Source organism: Agelaius tricolor, unplaced genomic scaffold, assembly GCF_023055355.1.
Source record: "Agelaius tricolor isolate 1412-34295 unplaced genomic scaffold, bAgeTri1.0.p SCAF_13, whole genome shotgun sequence".
Taxonomy (NCBI): domain Eukaryota; kingdom Metazoa; phylum Chordata; class Aves; order Passeriformes; family Icteridae; genus Agelaius; species Agelaius tricolor.
The window spans coordinates 22,269,917-22,287,445 of NW_027269273.1; the positions used below are offsets into that span (position 1 = coordinate 22,269,917).

A 17,529-nucleotide genomic window follows, 5' to 3' on the forward strand; every position below is an offset into this window, starting at 1 on the left:
ATGTCCATTATCTATAGCTGATTCAAGGAAGGAAAGCGTTCCCGGCCCGGGGACACGCTGCTCCCCCCGGCGGGCGGCGCTGCCCGAGCGGAGACCGAGCCCTGCCCGGCGCCTCCGTGCGGGGCGGCCACGGAGCGAGCCCCGGCTGGAGCAGCGCTGGGACACCATCGGAGCCACGCCGGAGCACAGGGAAAACTGCTAGAAAAGGCGGCAAAAAGGAAGCCCTGAAAGTAGAAATTGTATTCAAGAATCGGTATTTATGTACTAGTGAGTTACATCTCCGTCTGCACATCAATCCAGTTCTGACCTTGTTCTACCTTAGTCTCTCCATCTGGAGAAAGTGAGGAATTATACTGACCCACTGACTGTAGAGACACCTGCATTTGCTCATATAAAGAAACAAATCTACTCACTACTGAGTGAATCATCCTGGTTCTTCTTCTTCCCCCTCCCGCTTCAAGCATTGCTCTGGGCAAGTTAAAGAGCTCATCCAGCTTTTCAGTAAGTGGGTGTATCTCCAAACTGTTAAAAAAAGCCATTATTTTTTCTTTTTTTCTTTCTCCCCTGTTTCCTGCTGGCTTAGAAACCCAAATGGACTCCCTGACAGAACAGAGGACAACCTAAACTCAGAGCACATGGGGAAAAGCATGGCCAGCAAGACAGAAGCAGGAGGAGTAAATCAATTCCTCCCAACAGCAAAGCTGGCAGTTCTATTCAACGTGTTCCATTTAGATAGGCATGTCCATTGTATGAGATAGAAATTAATGTCGTTTGTAACGTTTTTATCTGATTAATGTCTTTAATATTTATCAAAATAACTGAATAACCTGTTTCCAGAGTTTTTCATTGCTAACATACTGACAAATCCTACTACATCTATGCAGTAATATTTTCTGTGCTAAAACCAACACCAGAAGATTAATTGTTGCTTCGCCGGAAATTATCTTGACGATTGATGCAATGATTAAAACATTAACAACTATGAGACACATCATAAAGTTATTTCAAGAAGACACTTAAATATACAACAGAAAGCACAGCTGTAGGTGTCACCAGATGTTCTCACTGAGGGCTCTGTCAAGAAAAACTGTCATTAAATCTCAGCAGTAAATTGTGGATCCGTGGCACCTCCACTACACTTACTTACAACTTACCATTTATACTCACAGTTTGAGTCATCATGGATTTTGTAGCCCACGTGTTCATAAAAAGTGCTGATAATCAATGGAAAATGGGATAAATGTTTCATCACAGGTTCTGACGAATGTTAATTGCTAACCAGAAACACACGACAATTACCTTTTGACTTGTAATTGCTCTCAGGTGATGGTCGCTTATGACATCCAATCACTCCATCAAAGTCCTTTTAACGGGAGCTTTGCCTCAAGCCACGATCTGTATCTTATGTAAACCATCACAATAACACTCCGGGCATGAACAGTAGCATACTTTAAAATAATGTATTTCAAGCATATTTTTGCTAGTGTTTATCACTTCACAGCCACCAATACTTCTAGTTTTGCTGAGCTTCCTGTTTAGTTCTAACATTGCAGGTCAAATGACAATTGGCAAAAATAAAACTTGTTGTTAATTAGGATACTGCCTCCCCAAAATCAATCAGTCACACACCACAACAACCCAAGTCTCTAAATTTTAAATGTCAACCAAAGGAAACATAATAGAAAGATCTTAGAGGGGAAAATAACCACACTAACAAGATCAAACCCCCTTAAAAACAAAATAAAATGCATATTGGTTTTCTAACATAATAGAACACTATACATCTTCTTTAGTGCAGTCACATGCCAGCACAGGACAGTTTAGCCATTATGTCATCTACTTCTGTTTACAATAAAAGAGACAGTGTCTAAAACAGCGACCAGAGTCACTTTCATTGTATGCCTGTGCATGGTTTTCTTCATGAAACAAGTAGGAAGGAAGCCTCACAACTGAACCATTGTCTGAAAGACTGCTCTCCTTAGAGGTAAATAAAATATTGTATTAGCTTCTTGAGTCTCTTGAAATTAGGGCTTTTCTCCTGAAATCGTGCAATCGATTATTACAATAAAGTCAGATAATAACATGATCAATGATTGCAGGATAAAAAACCAAAATACCCACAAATCGACAGGTTTCATTAACACTAAAACACAAATTTAAAAACTGCCATCATAGTGGTAAAAACTTTATTGTTTCAAGACATTTGTTCATCTATTAAAATAAGCACAATAATCAACAACTAGAAACATTCATATAACAAAGGAACCATATCTTGCTAATCCTTCTGGTTAGATTTTACCTGTAACACTAAAATTACAATGATTCACTTCAGAGACTGTCTAGTACTTACTCATTTTTCCAGACCAAACTTTACTTTCTCCAGGATTAATTTGCAGGGTTATAGGACTAGGAAACAGGTTAATTAAAAAATAACGGTCCATTATTTGGAATGGTCCTTTTCAGACAAATCGTCCTGAACACTGAATCGTTTCCCAATAATTTTTACTATAACTTTATGGAAACTAAGAGGAGGGTGGGGCGGTGGTGCTGGTGGGTTTGGACTGTTTTTTACTAAAACGAAAAGCTGTAACTTTCAGCTTGCATCTTAATTGCTTTTAAGAGCAGCAAATTACTGCGGGCAGAATCAGAAGCACATGAAGACAATGCAACCGTTGTCTCTGTTAGCTCAGTCAGAAGAGCTTTTCTTTAAAACATAAGTGACAGCTCAGCCAAATCGTTGCTTTACCTGGAAGCATATGTAGTCACCTACTGAAAGTGTAATTTTTATTTAAAAAAACAAAACCAAACAAAACAAAAAACCCTACAAAACCAAACCAAGCAAAAGAAATCAAAGCAAACAAAGCAAGACTGTTCAGGTAGATATTCGAGATGGTGGGGTTTTTTTTCTTTTTACTACAAGAGCAAAAGTCTTTATAAAAGCAGATGAATGTATATATGAAGAATATTCAAAATCAGAGTTTAAAAAATTCTTACGTGTGTCATACTTCAGCATAGCTAACAAAATTACATTATGTTTTGTGGGAAGAAATAATAATCTTGCCTGAGATATATAGAAAACCTAAGAAGAGAGAGAGCTGCCAGTGTAGCATTATCTTACTTATGCCATCTCACTATAAACGCATCACCCTTCGTGAAAGGTGACATGAATTTCTTTGAAGTTTAAGAATTAGCACGTTGTCTCAAACATGTTCGCTCCGCGTGGAAGCTGCTTCATTATCTCTGACTGTATAAACTCAAGCAGCGGTGACTGTTTACTGAAACAACCTGTAAATGTGTTAGCCCGTGTTTGCTGAGGATAAGGACTGTGCCATCCCAGGCCCACTTCAGACCCTAAAAGTGGTTCTTTTCTCACCCTTATCTGAATCATCCTTGAACAGACTGCCTCTGAACAGAGTTTACACTCCTCTTCTTTGATCTACTTCATAAGAACATCAGAACTGTTTACTTTGAAATGCACACATTTCTTTCTTGGGATGCAGGGAAAGGAGACGGCGTTTTAAGACATGAACAGATAAATTCAAGCGAACTAGTAATTTTCTCAGTTTTTCCTGTCCTGACACATAACTGCTCATTGCTTAATCTTATTCTTAAATAAATTCATAAGCTTGAACTCAAATTATTCAAAACCTCCCACCCTGTTCTCTTAAAATGACCTAACAAATTGCTATGCAGATGTCTGTCCTCTAGTTTCAACCATTCTCTCCCTGAAGACTTTTTAAAATCTCTGATTCCACATAAACTGGAGTCAACAAATCTCAGACTTCAGAGATAGATGAGAGTCCTGACTGCAGCACTCTGCCTCATGGACAGCACCAAAAAATAGTTAACCCTACACTTTCCAAGTAACTGCAAACTCAAACCACCTCTACCCACCGAGACTTAGCATAGAGCACTGAGTTGCTCACAGGCATATTGATAAGATACTGTATCAGTGTTTCTTCTAGATTTCTTCAAGATTTCTATCTGACGAGGACTACTTACTTGTTCCTACCTCACGTCCCTAGTTCCTTTGCTGATTATATGCAAGGGGATTCTTTTGAGCCTTGTATCAAACAGGCAAGAGGGTGGCAAAATTTGGGTATAAGACTCATAAAAGAGGCTTCTCCTTGTCTTTCTTTGTTATCAGTCCCTTCTGTATCCTCGTCCTTCATAGCAGAAGATAGAGATTGGAAATCACGGGGGCCGAGGGCAGCTCGGGCAGCGTGAAGAAGCGCAGGCCGTGATGCAATTCCCAGCACCTACGTGGGGAGACGACTCCGCGCTGAACTTGGCGCCAGGTCAGGCAGCCTTGAGTTCTGCAAACTGCTGGGCTCGGAGATTAGGCGGATGTAACAATCACCTGAAAGGGGAGATTAAAGCGCCTCTCAATGAGGTCCTTTGTCCCCCCCCTCATTTGATGTTTTGGGCCTTTTCAAACCACGCCGGGGACGGCTCTTTAAATGTTTGCCCCGGCGTCCGGGGAGGCTCCAGCAAGGGCCGGCAGGGCTGGGGACATGGACAAGGGGCCCTTCTCGGTGGAGTGGCTGGCCCAGAGCAGCCGCGGCGGAGCCCGGGACCTGCCCGGTGAGTCCCGGCCGCGCCCACCGGGTCCCCCCGCGCAGCGGCGGGCACGGCGCTTTCGGTCACCGCCCGCGGGGCCCGGGGCCCGCCGAGGGAAGGATCCCCCGAAGGGTCCCCCCTTCTGACGCCCCCATCTGTCCCCGCAGAGTCGCCCCGGGAGCGGGAGGCCGCGGAGCGCGCCGGGCACGGAGCGGGGGCGGTGGAAGCCGCGCCCGGGCGGCCCCGCACCAAGTTCTCGGCCGCGCAGCTGCGGGAGCTGGAGCGCAGCTTCCGCGAGCAGCGCTACATCGGCGCCGGCGAGAAGCGGCGCTTGGCCGCCGCGCTGAACCTCTCCCAGAGCCAGGTGAGCGCCGCCTCGCCCTCCACCCGAGCGGCACATGGGGGTGGGAGGCACCTGGCGGTCAGCGGGGGACGCGGCGGTGACAGGGACAGTGACAGTGACAGCTCCTGCAGGTGCGGCGGCCCGGGCCGCCCGCCAGCCTCGCCCCGCTGGCAGCAAACGGGGCTGGAGCAAAGTGAGAGCCCGGCCTCGCCCGGCTCAGCTCCGAGTGCGCCAGGGACGAGGGGCAAATGGAAAATGGTGACTGCAAGTTCTAAAGCTGAAACTTCACCGGAGGTAAAAGTACGTTTGTGTTCTCCAGAACCTCAGTTTACAGGCTAATTCTTTCATATGGTTGTGTATCTATTTGACTGGGGCATTGCAGGATTTTTTAACCGAACCATCCCTACCCAGCCCTTTTATCCCCACTGCACGAGTCTTGTGTTACAGCCCCGGTCCATATCTGGGTATTGGCTTGTCGTGCACCATGGAATGTTCACGGTTCAATTCATCATCATGCCAAGACAATTCCTCTGCATTAATTATAGGCCAACGTTATTAGCCCTACACCTTCACTGTTAATGGATTCTGTCACTTTGACAATAAGTCTGCCTTTCCATATTGCTACATGGAAAAGGGACTATATGGAAAAGGGATGAGGGGTTTGGTTCTTGACTGTTTTTTCCTATCCTCAGATAAAAACCTGGTTTCAGAATCGCCGTATGAAGTTCAAACGCCAGACTCAAGATGCCAGGATTGAGGCTCTTTTCTCGGGCTTGTTTTTGCCCTATCATTGTTACCCAGACACGGCTACATCCAGTTATCCTCATGGGGTGGATGTCAATGTCTCTGCTACCTCTGCTGCTTCCCTTCACCCAGCTGTGCCAAACCCTGCTTTGTTGTTACCTTCTGTTCCAGCTCAGTCTCTTCCGCCAGTTTTGCCAAGTCCAGCCTTACTGTTGCCTCCCGGGCCAGGATTATCTTGTTACTCTTCTGTGCTTCCAGCAGTGACTCTAACCACTGAACATAAAAGACTGATGTTCCAACCAGATCTTCCCTCCTGTTAAAAATGTAAACAATTATCTGTAATCTCAAAAAAGTGCGAAATATCTCTAAGAGTAACTATTTATTTTGTTATATTAGATAAAGTTCGATTAGAGGAGAAAATAATTTATTCATATTAGAGAAGGTTTACTGAGAGTGGAAGTGAAGGACATGAAATCTTATTTCTACAGTTGTCACCATGCTGTATAGAAATTTCTATATAAATTTTCTTACCTAAAAGTTTTCAGAAAATAATCTCTAATCATGTAGGGATATCCACTAAAAAAGTGGAGTACTGTATACACTGAAATTAATGTAGTAACTATGTAATTTAAAAGGCAATGGTGTTAAAAACATTTTCCATTCTACCTGAGTGGGGGTTTTTAAGGAAACATTTGTGAGCTACAGCCAAGTGCATTTAAATTAAAATGTTACCAAAGGTAAAAACGCTATGAACAAAATTGAACTACTTCCCCAATATTCTCCTTTATGTGTATATTCTGCACCATTCTTCAAGTGGTCTCACCTGTTTTTTGCTGGACATGTTGCATTTATGCATTAAGAGAGATAAAGCTAAGGAATTAAGAGGCAAGCATGCATGTTGATGCCAACGCCAAGCATACTTGCAATTTAAATCTGATTATGAAAACGAATTGTTCACCAATTCAGGTCTCTTGGGACACTGAAAAAGAAAATATTTCACTTTTTACTTCCAAAGTTGCGGCTGTAACTTGATAGCCTCCCTAATTTTTAAGCTGCAGAATAAGTTAAGGCTTGATCTTGGGAACACTTAGGGCTGTTCCTAAAAGTCACAAAGCAAGTTTTATGGAAAGTAGCAAAGCCAAGCCTTTAGACAATGAGAAACCAGAGACCTTACATCAGCATAAAGCAGCTGCAGCAGATGTGACTACATCTTCTTCCCCAGTCAAGACCAATCTAACTTGCTTGCTAGGTGATGGTTAGACTACTCTGCAGGTGTAAAGAGAGAAAGAATTAACACAAAACAAAATTAAAAAAACACCAAACACCACCACCAGGAAAGAAACTCAAACCCTCCCTCCCTTTGCACACAAGGGAGAAAAAAGGGGCCTGACACAGCTTTGTGCCATGCATTCGTGGCAGGCTTTGTGCCACACATTCCCTCTCCCTTCTCCCTCCAGCATCCATGGCCGTGTACCCTCCCCCCCAGCACCTCCCTCCATCGCAAAAAGGGAGGGAGGGAAGCTGGGAGACCCTCGAAGGAATTTCCCCCACCCCACCCCTTCTCTGTGCCCCACCAGGGCAGCACCGATCCGTGATACCGCCAGGCAGCTGAAGGGACGACCTGGGCATTTCTAGGTCACTTTGAACACACTTCACAGAAAATTCCCTTTACCTCTTCCAAGTATTTTTTTCACAGGTGAGAACCCCCTAGGCTAATACATCGAAACTCATGACTCACTGAATTAGAGGGCGGAGGGTGGAAATTTAGACTACAACACAACAATCAAGTAATGTATTTAAAAGGCCTTACAGGTGAATTAACGAAACTTCATTAAAATCTAGACTAAGAAGTGTTAAGAAAGCGCTTTTAGAAGTGAACACCACTCCCAGGAGGAACTAAAAAAACCCAACACCTTTCAGGATTACTAAAGCAAAACTTTATGTTTAGAGGAAATAGATCAAATTGTCTAAAGAAATGCAAATTGGCAAGTACGCAATTATAATTGTTTTCTAGTGGTGAGACAAGGGCCAAATTTTCAGGTTACAGTCGCAATCAGATGATATGGCTTTGAACCAGACACAATTATGCCCTAATTTTTTTTGCCTAGCATATGCTTTAACAATTGTAAAACTTTAAAAATCCATAATGCAGGCCTGATCTGTTAATTCCTTTTTAAAGGCATGCTGACTGAATAAATATTATTACCTCTGCTGCCTTCACATGGAAGATGGGACTGGACTTGTAATATTTTATTTATATCCAAAGGAGAAACTCACTGACAACTTATCCTTCCTCTGGAGGATGTACTTAGCTCAAAGCACAGTGCAGGGCAACTGGTGCAGTTGCCTCTGTCCAGGCTACCTAACTCATCAACAGACAGACAATCTCGGTGGGACAGTAGGAAAGTCAGACAAAATGTATTTAACCATTAAATCCATAAACCTTTACACAGGAGGACAAGTGACCACTGCAGTTTGCACTGCACAAGTGCAATCTTTTATAGAGTTGACACATTTAACCCCGTTCAAGTTTTATTAATATATATAAACACATTTATGAAAAAAATGGGGGGTACACTGAAAACCATCTACATAACATTTTAGACTGCATTATTAATATTTTAATATTATCAAATATAAAATTATTAACGTTCATATTTAATTTAATAAAGACATTCTTTCAAATCAGGCGAGAGATTCTGAGCATGAAATACATTACAGTATAAAACACTTCTTTACCACTATAATGCATACACTGGGTGGCATTGCCTGTCCATTTTGTTCTGAATAAGCGGATGGAAAGAAGGATGAGGAAGAAGGTGTTGAGGGTAGTAGGGCAGTTCATTTGCCATTAAGTGGTAGGTGCTTTGCGATGCGTCATATCTGGGAAAGGAGAAGCCGAACTGCACAGCAGGCATCGGGGTGAAAGGCAGGAGTCTCTGGTGCTGGGCAGCAAAGGGGTAGTGGAGACCATCCTGAAACAGAGCTGGGGAGGTCCCCGGGGCGTAGCTGTGGAATGCAACAGGGGACACGAGGCTGTGCTGGTGGTCCTGTATCTGTCGCTTCAGTTTCATCCTCCGGTTCTGAAACCAGGTCTTGATCTAGGCAACAAAAAGAAGGGGGGATGCAGGAGACAATCAGGGACTTTGCCTAAGTGTAATGTGGATACTATGAGCAGCCGTATCTCAGCTGCTTTTGCCCTTTTGCTTCAGATGGAATTGACACAGCGGGACTGATGTTTTTGCCCTACTTAGCAAAAGGCAGAACATCTGCGGGAAGTAGAGGAGAGAGTGGCTGAGTTCAGGGATTTTACAATAATCAGTTAGAGTCTTTAAGACCAATTTTGAGCTCTGCGTGGTCTACGCGCAGATCGCCGTATATTCAGGACAGTTTATCCCACTAAGAAAAAAAAAAAAAAAAAAAAAAAAGACCCTGATGGCTTCCCGATAGAAAGTGCCGCAAATTTCCCGGAGTGCTAACTCGTTAATCCCCGAGGGATCCCACAGCCCCTACCAAACTCAAGAGTCTGTCATTTTAGGGAAGACCGGTGTGGAACCGCCGACCCTGGCTGCTCCTGCCAAGCGGGGCCGGGAAGGATCCGCTTCCTGCGGGACTAACCTGGATCTCCGAGAGCTGCAAGGCAGCCGCCAGCTTCCTGCGCTCTGTGGCGCCCAGGTACTTCTGTCTCTGGAAGGTTTTCTCCAGGCGGCAGACCTGCTCCGAGGTGAAGGCGGTGCGCGCCCGCCGCTGCCGCCCGCGGCCCCCGCCCGCCGCCGCGGCCCCGCCGCGCTCCGCGCCCGCGCTCTCGCTCTCGTAGCCCGAGGAGTCGTCGGCGCTGAGCCAGCCGCCGTCGGGGGCTGCAGGGAGGAGGAGGAGGAGCGGCGGTGAGGCCCCTGCCCCGGTTGGACAGCGCCTCCGCCGCCCCTCAGCGCTGCCGGGCCGTGGCACCGGCGGGAGCTTGGATCCCGGCGTGTCCTCAGCCCGCTCCCCTCATCTCTCGGCCTCCCACCCACTCGGCCTCCTCACGCACCTGTGTCCGACGGGCAGGGCTCGGTGGCTTCCCGGGGATGGTCTCGGCTCGGCTCGGCCGCGCAGGGCTCGCTGTCGCCGGGCTGGCCCGGCCGGGGGCTGCTCCGGCGGGGCTTGGCTCTGACCAGGAGCGTGGAGCTGCCCAGCGAGCTGGGGGCGCGGGGAGGGGGCGCACAGCAAATGTGGGGCCTGACCCCATCGGGTTTGGTCTCTGCCGAAGGGACCTGGACCTGATTCACCTGATCCATGGCTGAGAGGGGCTGGGCGACCCTCGGCCGCGGCCCCGCTCTTATATGGGCGCTCCGTGCCGGGAGGGGTCGTTTGTAAGTGCGAACACACATCAAAGTGGGAATCGGGCAGAGATAACAGCTACCAGAGAGGAGGAAAGTTCACACGTCTGGCAAATGTCTACAGCCCTTGGCTCCAGCGTGTCTGCAGGGCCGGGGAGACCCCCTTGAAGTGCAAAGCTGCCCCTCTCCCCTGGAGGGCAGGGCACGGGCAGCCCCAGCCCCGCAAACGCGCCTCCAAAGCCTCCGTGGCTGCCGGTGCCAGCGCGGGTTCGCCGCTCCCTTCTCAGTCGCGGGGTCCCCCACGGGGTGCCCGAAACCAGCCCCGAGACCCCCACCCACGGGGCCGGGACAGGGATGAGGGATAAGGAACTTTGGGTAGAACCTGCCTGTCCCGCGGTCCTTTTCCCTCCCTGGGAAAAGCCACGGGGGGCCAGTGTCGAGAAGTCCCTATCTACGGGGCTCAGCCTCGCTCCCCGGGCCAGAGCCAGGCTGGGGGTGAGCAGAGCCTCGGGCCCTCTCAGCTTGAACTTGGCGCCGTCTGTCTAGCCAGAAAACGCGGCCCATCGCCCCAATCGTTTAGCGATCAAAGCGCTGAGTGAGCAGCGGAGTTCGCACCTCATCAGCTTCGTACTACTGCAATCCGTATGCCCCTTCCCGAGAAGGACGGTGCCCTTGTAATGCAGGGAGGATACCAAGACACCTCCCTGCACCGCTTGGTTGGGGGAAAGGGGCAGCTCAGCCCGTCTCCAGGTTCTTCTTTTGTTCAGCTTCACCGGGGTTTTGGTCACGCCAGTAAAAAATACCACACCGAGCATGAGCTCGCCTGCAGTAGCGACACTTCAATAACTCACATCCTAACCCCCGCTTAAAGGAGAATGGAAGCAAGCGCCAATCTCACTGACTGGGTAAATGCACTGATAGGACCTCAACTTCAATGATGATTCCAAAATCCTCAGAGTAGTTTCTGTTCGGATGCATCACCAGAAGAAGTGGAGCCCATAAACCCGGGCCTAACAGGGAAGTAGTTTGTTTCTTTCTAAAATACAGCAATAAACTATGTTCCCACACACACGGGCAACGTGAAAGGAAAAGAGAAGTCAACCAAACCCCAACTAAACCATCTCCCCAGTTTATTATGAAAATCATTTGGAAAAAAACCCCTTATATTCGTGCTATTGATTTTCATTGTCTCAGGTGTTCCCGTAACTCGTGGCCGCGGGAATGTGTAGAGGGTTATCAACCCCTCCCGATCCCACAAAGTCGGCTTGTCCCTCCCTCACACTGGCCCCGGGGGAGGGATAAAGCCCAGGCACCCGAGCAATGCAAACACCTTACCAAGCCCACAGAGCCCAAGCGCTGGATGCCTCCTGAAGCTTTGCTTGCAACACCATCCCCTCCGGGCAGGGATGGGGAAAGCTGTTGTTGCCTGGGCACAGCCCCGACAGAGATCGCCCTGCTCTTTGAGGGGTGCTGGGCACAGCCACGAAAGCAGTTTCACTTACTGCTGGCACTAGACTGTCATTTTGGCTGATATGCACAAGCCAATGCAAATGTCCAAGCAGTGGAACACAGCTGGATCCCACCCTGGATCAGAATCGCACACCTGTGAGTGCCACTGACCCAAAACCACTGCAACACGAACCTTTAAATCCTAGACACATTTCGGTCAAGCAGGGACAGGTTTTGTTCCCCAAATGAGCAAAGAGCCTGCACATTAATTTTAATAACTTCAGGATTTAATAACTATTCCACTCGTGTTTGGTACCTCTTTTTCTGAAGCAAACACATCCCTTTCTTATCTCTGATCTTATTTCAGAACAGCCATTTCCGAATAATTTCTGAATTCTCTTATGTGGACAAATCCAAGCAGAAAAACTCACGTTCTGCCACATAGAAACTCAGGCACAGCAAATTGTCCTTGGTAAAGCAGTGAGTGCTATCTGCAGAGCCTGACTACCTCACCAGAAAGGAGTTTAGACATAATACCCAAAACCACTGGTATTCAGGAGCTCCCAAGCAGAGCACACGCTACCCAGCAAGCAGCACGCACTCTGCTTCCAGCAGGGCAGCCTCCCCCACCGTTTCTCCAGCAGAAGAAATCTGTGCCAAGCCAGGCAGCCTTGGGTTCCCCATGCCCTGCAGGCCCCTCACCCGAGCACACAGAAACACCCAGGGACTGCCCTGTAGGAGAGACACACCATCCCCAGCTGCCAAAATTGAACCAGACACACGAGGACCACACAATGCTGTGCCCAAAGAGACCATCATTTGCACTGGTACATTATGTGTGTCTTATAGAAGGAAACTGTTATTAACCCTGAAGAGCTGCTGCCATTTCCTGCCTCTCCTTTGGCTGGGAATGCAGGGAAGCAGCTGACCTGTCACACAGTTTGCTGAAAGTCAACGAAAACTGATTTTCTTTTTATTAGACACCAATCTGAATTGCCTATTTAGCGGGATATTTAAACCAAACACCAGGATCCCCCCAACTCCAGATGAAAGTAGCTGCATCTGTGGACCACAAAACCCTGGAACAGATGGGGAAAGTGTGGAAGGTGTTATGTGGCTATTGTAGTTCCCATTAGAAAGAGGTGGCAGCTTGAGAAACTTGAAAACTTTAACGACCCTGGGTGGACAGAAGTGCTGCATCTGCAGTTAAATCTTCCCCTCACCTTGCAGTAGTGTGAGACACAAATTTACTTCCATTCAATTCTTTCCTGTCATGTGAAATTTTTACAGCATTCAACTGATCTTATATATGAGCATGGTGAAAAAAAAATCTAAATTCTTAGGGAAAATGATGTATTTTCCTAGAGAATTCTGTATACTCAGAAGTTCAGATATTGCATAATATTGAAAAATGGGTAGATTTTTCTTACACGTGTTGTATTAAGAACATGGTAGACCCATTTCTCCAAATCACAATTCAAAATATTTATTCCTCTGCCTTTGTATGTAAGCCTTACAACCATAAGAAACACACTTGCTGCTTCAAGAAATGAACTGAAAGCTTATGCACTCTTGTAACTCGGTATGATACCCCGAATGTCAGTGCAGAGAGTTGTGCCAGGATGTGATAATTACAGATATGGCTGTCAGGACAGAGTGCTCTTCCCATGTGAGCTCGACAAGGCTTCTACCAACAAATGGTAGATTTCTCTCACTGGTATGCCTGGGAATATTTCATCTGGGGCTTTGTGCACACGTGGCATGTAAACCCATGGGAACAGGCAGGACTGCAGCACCTCTACAGCATGAAGGTATTGCCTGAGGAAGGTCCAGCCCATCGTTCAGGCTGCAAGACACTAGTTGCCCATGCTTTGCCAGATGCTGAAGCACTTTTGTTGCCCAGGAATGCTGGTGGTGTGCCAAGGCCACCTTCAGCAGACCATCACATCGGTTTTGCATGAAAACATGAAGAAAAAGTGGACGTATTTTGCCAACAGAGAAATAGTCCTTCTCAAGGGGAATAATTGCTTGCATAGTTGGGCAATCTTTCTACCTGCTAGCCACGTCTGTAAGTAGACCATGGGGGAAAATCCCTAAAAAACAACCCCAAACTAAAACCCCAAAATATACAAACCAAACTATCATAGCATTTTTCATAGACTGAGAGTTGATATACTAGGCCACCAGATCTGGGATAGTGGCTCCATCATAGCCAGATTCTAATTATATTTATGTAAAGCACCGATTTTCCAATATATTATTGACAACACTGGAGGAGTGGAGATGATGGGGGGTGCAATGCCAACCACTCCACTATGAGAAAGCGAAAACCCCAACAAACCCAAGCCAAAAAGACCCTAACGTTGGAACACCACTAAAAACCCCACGGTTAGCTGCACAAATGGGCAGTAGGAGAGAGCCTGGGGAAATGTAGCAGCCCTTCAGAGGCAAGTAAACTCATTTTAAGGAACGGGGTTTTAACACGGCTAGAAGTGCAGGCGAGGCAGGACAGTGTGCTCTCCTTCAGAAGGGGCCCCAGGAATGGCAGAGCCGCAGGGCCCGGGCTGGGCTCCCGGCCGGTGGGACAGCTGATGGCTGTTTGTACCCTCCACTGCTCCCCTTTGGAAATGCTAACTTGGTTATTCAGAGTCTCCTTTGATGTCCTGATAGGTGCTATTAGATAGTCAATTAGGCATCAACGAGATCGATTGTTTGGGAATAGATGCTTTTCTGTTTGAAGTACCCGTGAACACTAACAGTGCCATCACCCCGCCGCTCCTTTGCCCACGGGAACAATGCAGGCTAACACACAATAAATGACAAATGCTACTGACTCAGCCCGCAGCGCTCCACCTCTTCCCTGCCGACTCACGCTGCAAGCCCAGATATCCCCATTCAGCCACTATGGGAGCAAACACGCACTTTGCATTAAAAACGATTTATCGGGGAAATATTTCTGAGTGCTTTGCAGAACTAATGGACAAAGCACCTAGGTAAGTACAAGTTAGCTCGAAACAAAACTAACACTTGAATTTCTATGCCCGTCATCGCCCCAGTGCCTCAGGACTTGTGACACCTCCACAGTTGTTCAGAATTGCCCAGGCAGAATAACTAGAGGCTGAAATAAGAATCAAAGCACTTAGCCTACCTGAATACCGAAGAGACGCTGGGATTAGCTCCCTAACAGGTACTATTGGAGGATAACACTAGGTCGAAGTCTAAGAGTTTAAGACACAAGTATAAAGGAAAAGTAGTAAAATCTACACAAGGAACATGTCGAGACCAAGTCTCTCCTCTTTCTTTCCCCCCCCCCATTTCGGTGGGATTTATCCAGTTAATTGTCATCTAATTGAGTATCAAAGAAAGAGATAATGGGCAGCAATTAGATGTAATGGCCTAACAGTGCGAGATCTCTCTCGATTAGCACACAACGCCGAATAACTTCACCTAGTTTGTAAAGAGGTCCCTGGAGTGGCTCCACCATGTCTAGGAGCTGCAGGGGGTGATACACCCCGATCCTATTCCCAGTCCCCTGATGGCTGCTTTAGCCAAATTGGGGCGGGCGGTTCCGCGCGCGGTTGCTGGCGGCTCCCCCGCCCCGCGGTGTTAATTCAATCAGGTTTCTCCCCCTCCGCGCACGCACGGCAGGGGAGAAGGCCTTTGAAGTTAGCGCTCTGGCAATTTTCCCCTCCTATCCCCTTTTCCTCCCCGGGGAGCCCAGTTTCCAGATTATACAGCCTCTTCCTCGAGAGCCGCCGGGCCGGGGGGTTCCGACAATTTCACCCCACGAGCATTAAACTACTCCTCCCCAGCTAATCGACTCGCCTTTTTTTTTTTTTTTTTTTTTTTTTTTCTTTTCCCCCTTCCCATTTGTAGCTCGCTTGCCCACAGCGCTTTGTGCTGCCGGAGGGCGTTCCGGGGCTGGGTCCTTGCGGTGCGATTGAAGGCACAAAGGCGGGCGCTCCCCGCCGCGCTGCCCGGGGCTCGGCTGCGGGGCCGGGGCGCTGCCATCTCCTGCGAGCGGCTGGTACCGTGCAGGTGTCGCTGACGCTAGTTTACTGCTGACAGGGCTAAAATACAGTGAAGGAGAAATTCAAACAAGCAGGAATAAAGCATGAAGTCCGAGTTTCTTCCTCTCAGACCAAAGGGGAAAAGTACAATGACATTTTAATGCCAGAGTTGGACGGCTTTAGCAAAAATGAAATTACTTCACATAAAGCTTTCTAGACAACTGGAAAGTAATAGTTGCCTTCCAGAGAAAGCCGATTTTTGCAGGTGGGAGAGAAATGATCATGTAGACATTCAAAGGAACCTGATGCCATTAGGGACTCAGCCAAGGGAGCATCACCTCTCGCGTTCATTTCAGCAATTACCGGGAAACAGAACACTATTTGCAAGCTAGCCCTGCCAAAACACTGGCAAGGTATTTCATGTGCTTGCTGAACATACCTGTGGCCAAGGAGTCATTATGTTAAGTGACCATTAGCACCCTGTCGAACAGAGATCGGCTTCTGTCTCGCCAGCCGCTCTGCAGCTCGGACCCCGGAGCTGGGATGCCCCGTTCGTCCCGCTAACCAGCGCTCACCCCAAGCACGAAACCCGCCAGCCTCAGCCAGAGCGTGGGGAGCCGCACACACTCCCCGGGCACGCTGAGCTCCATCCCCGAGACCACCCCGGGGCTGGCGCCGCTCGGCCTCGCAGCCCTGCTTGTCCCAGCGCGGTCCCCACAGACCCCGCGGGTTTAAATCACGGCAAGGACGGCAGCGCTGTGCGCTGTCCCCGGCAGCACCGGCTGCCTCTGCCTGGCTCTAAACCTCTGCACGGAGGGGAAGCTGCTGCCCCGCTCCGGGCACCGCCGGGGCCGAGCTCGGGTGCGGGCAGGGCAGGGCAGGGCAGGGCAGGCTGGGGCCGCGTTACGAGCCCGGGAGCAGGGAGGGCAGACCTAGGGGATGAGGGCTTGGGCAGAGCCACCCCAGATCACTTCTCCCCGGGGACATGGGGACGCGATAAGGGAGTGCTCCTGCCTCTCCCTTTTTAGCATTGGGGTGGGGGGGACGATGACAGCCTCCTCCCCTGCACAAACTCCATCCCCGCAGTCCCCCTCCCAGGAAGCAGCTCCCCTCCGCAGGCGGGAGCGCTTTGTTCTCCCTCTCTCCACCCGAGCCTTTCCATCTGTCTCTCACTTTCCCCGGGCCCAGCTGCGGCGCTGCCCGTGCCCACTTCCCTTTCACCTCCCCCATTTGGTCCGGGGTGGGCGCTCCCGGAACGCTGCGGGCAGTCCCGGTGCCCCCGGGGAGCGTTCCATGCCGCCGCTCTGGCCTCTGAGAGCAGGAAGGGTTATTACCATTATTCCTTTCATACGAGCTGAGCAGAGCATTTGGAGGAGTGGTGGGGTTCTCCTCTGTGGCCATACGAGATTATAAGGGGAACTCCTAACCCTTCAACCATTACTCCCTTGAAAACAGAATAGCCACATGAAGTCTAATGCTTTTTACAATAAATTGTACTTTTATTGGCCTTGACTGTTTTGTTATCTTAAACGTGACTGCTTTAGAGCAGAGGAAAATATTCATGATTGCAGCTCTTTCTGTAGACACCCCAGTTCCTTAATGATGTTTGAAAGAGTCAGAGAGATTTCTTCAAATCAATATTACCGTTTAGTAATACCTGACTTTGAGAAATAAGCCTTCATCGAATGGGAATTTTACTTACATGTCAACAAACTTCCTTAATCCATAACTGCATAATGTTCCTGAGATCTCAGCAAGATTGATAGCACCTGAGCCCTTTTTAATTTAGCTGAAACTCTTGCATTAGAGACACACAATCTGTGCAATTGCAAACAAATACTATTATCTCAAAAGACTAGAAAAATACAGCATAGATTACAAAAAAATCAAGACTTGCAGAGGTGACTGCAAAGGCCACTGCCCACAGCAGCACCTCATGTTGCTTTTCACCAGGCAAGGGCACTCGGGTGGGAGATTGGCCTCTGTATACAAAAGATTTTCAAGGAGGCTGACAGAAAACCCTCAGACCATTCACTACAGGAGTTGAAATTACCAGTGAGCCGGAAATATCCTGGTAACCCCCCAGATCACCTCTAAAGTCATG

General features: G+C 48.1%; 1 protein-coding gene across 1 annotated transcript; it reads right to left on the minus strand.

Annotated features, from left to right (window-relative positions):
• Window positions 1-8,388: 8,388 nt before the first annotated feature.
• LOC139595333 (homeobox protein vent1-like) lies at window positions 8,389-10,126 on the minus strand. The gene is made up of 3 exons (XM_071438365.1): window positions 9,678-10,126; window positions 9,266-9,504; window positions 8,389-8,748 (listed from the first exon to the last, which is right to left on the minus strand). The coding sequence occupies exons 1-3, from the start codon at window positions 10,015-10,017 to the stop codon at window positions 8,389-8,391; spliced, it is 939 nt and encodes a 312-aa protein (XP_071294466.1). The 5' UTR covers window positions 10,018-10,126.
• Between the last annotated feature and the right edge of the window lie 7,403 nt (window positions 10,127-17,529).

What these genes read in the sequence shown, in the direction of transcription:
- LOC139595333 (XM_071438365.1), bottom strand. Translation starts at nt 10,017, where the DNA reads ATGTGTGTTCGCACTTACAAACGACCCCTCCCGGCACGGAGCGCCCAT. An exon ending in GCCCTGCCCGTCGGACACAG is followed by an intron (nt 9,505 to 9,677) that starts GTGCGTGAGGAG and finishes TCCTCCCTGCAG; the next exon opens with CCCCCGACGGCGGCTGGCTC. An exon ending in TGCAGCTCTCGGAGATCCAG is followed by an intron (nt 8,749 to 9,265) that starts GTTAGTCCCGCA and finishes TTTGTTGCCTAG; the next exon opens with ATCAAGACCTGGTTTCAGAA.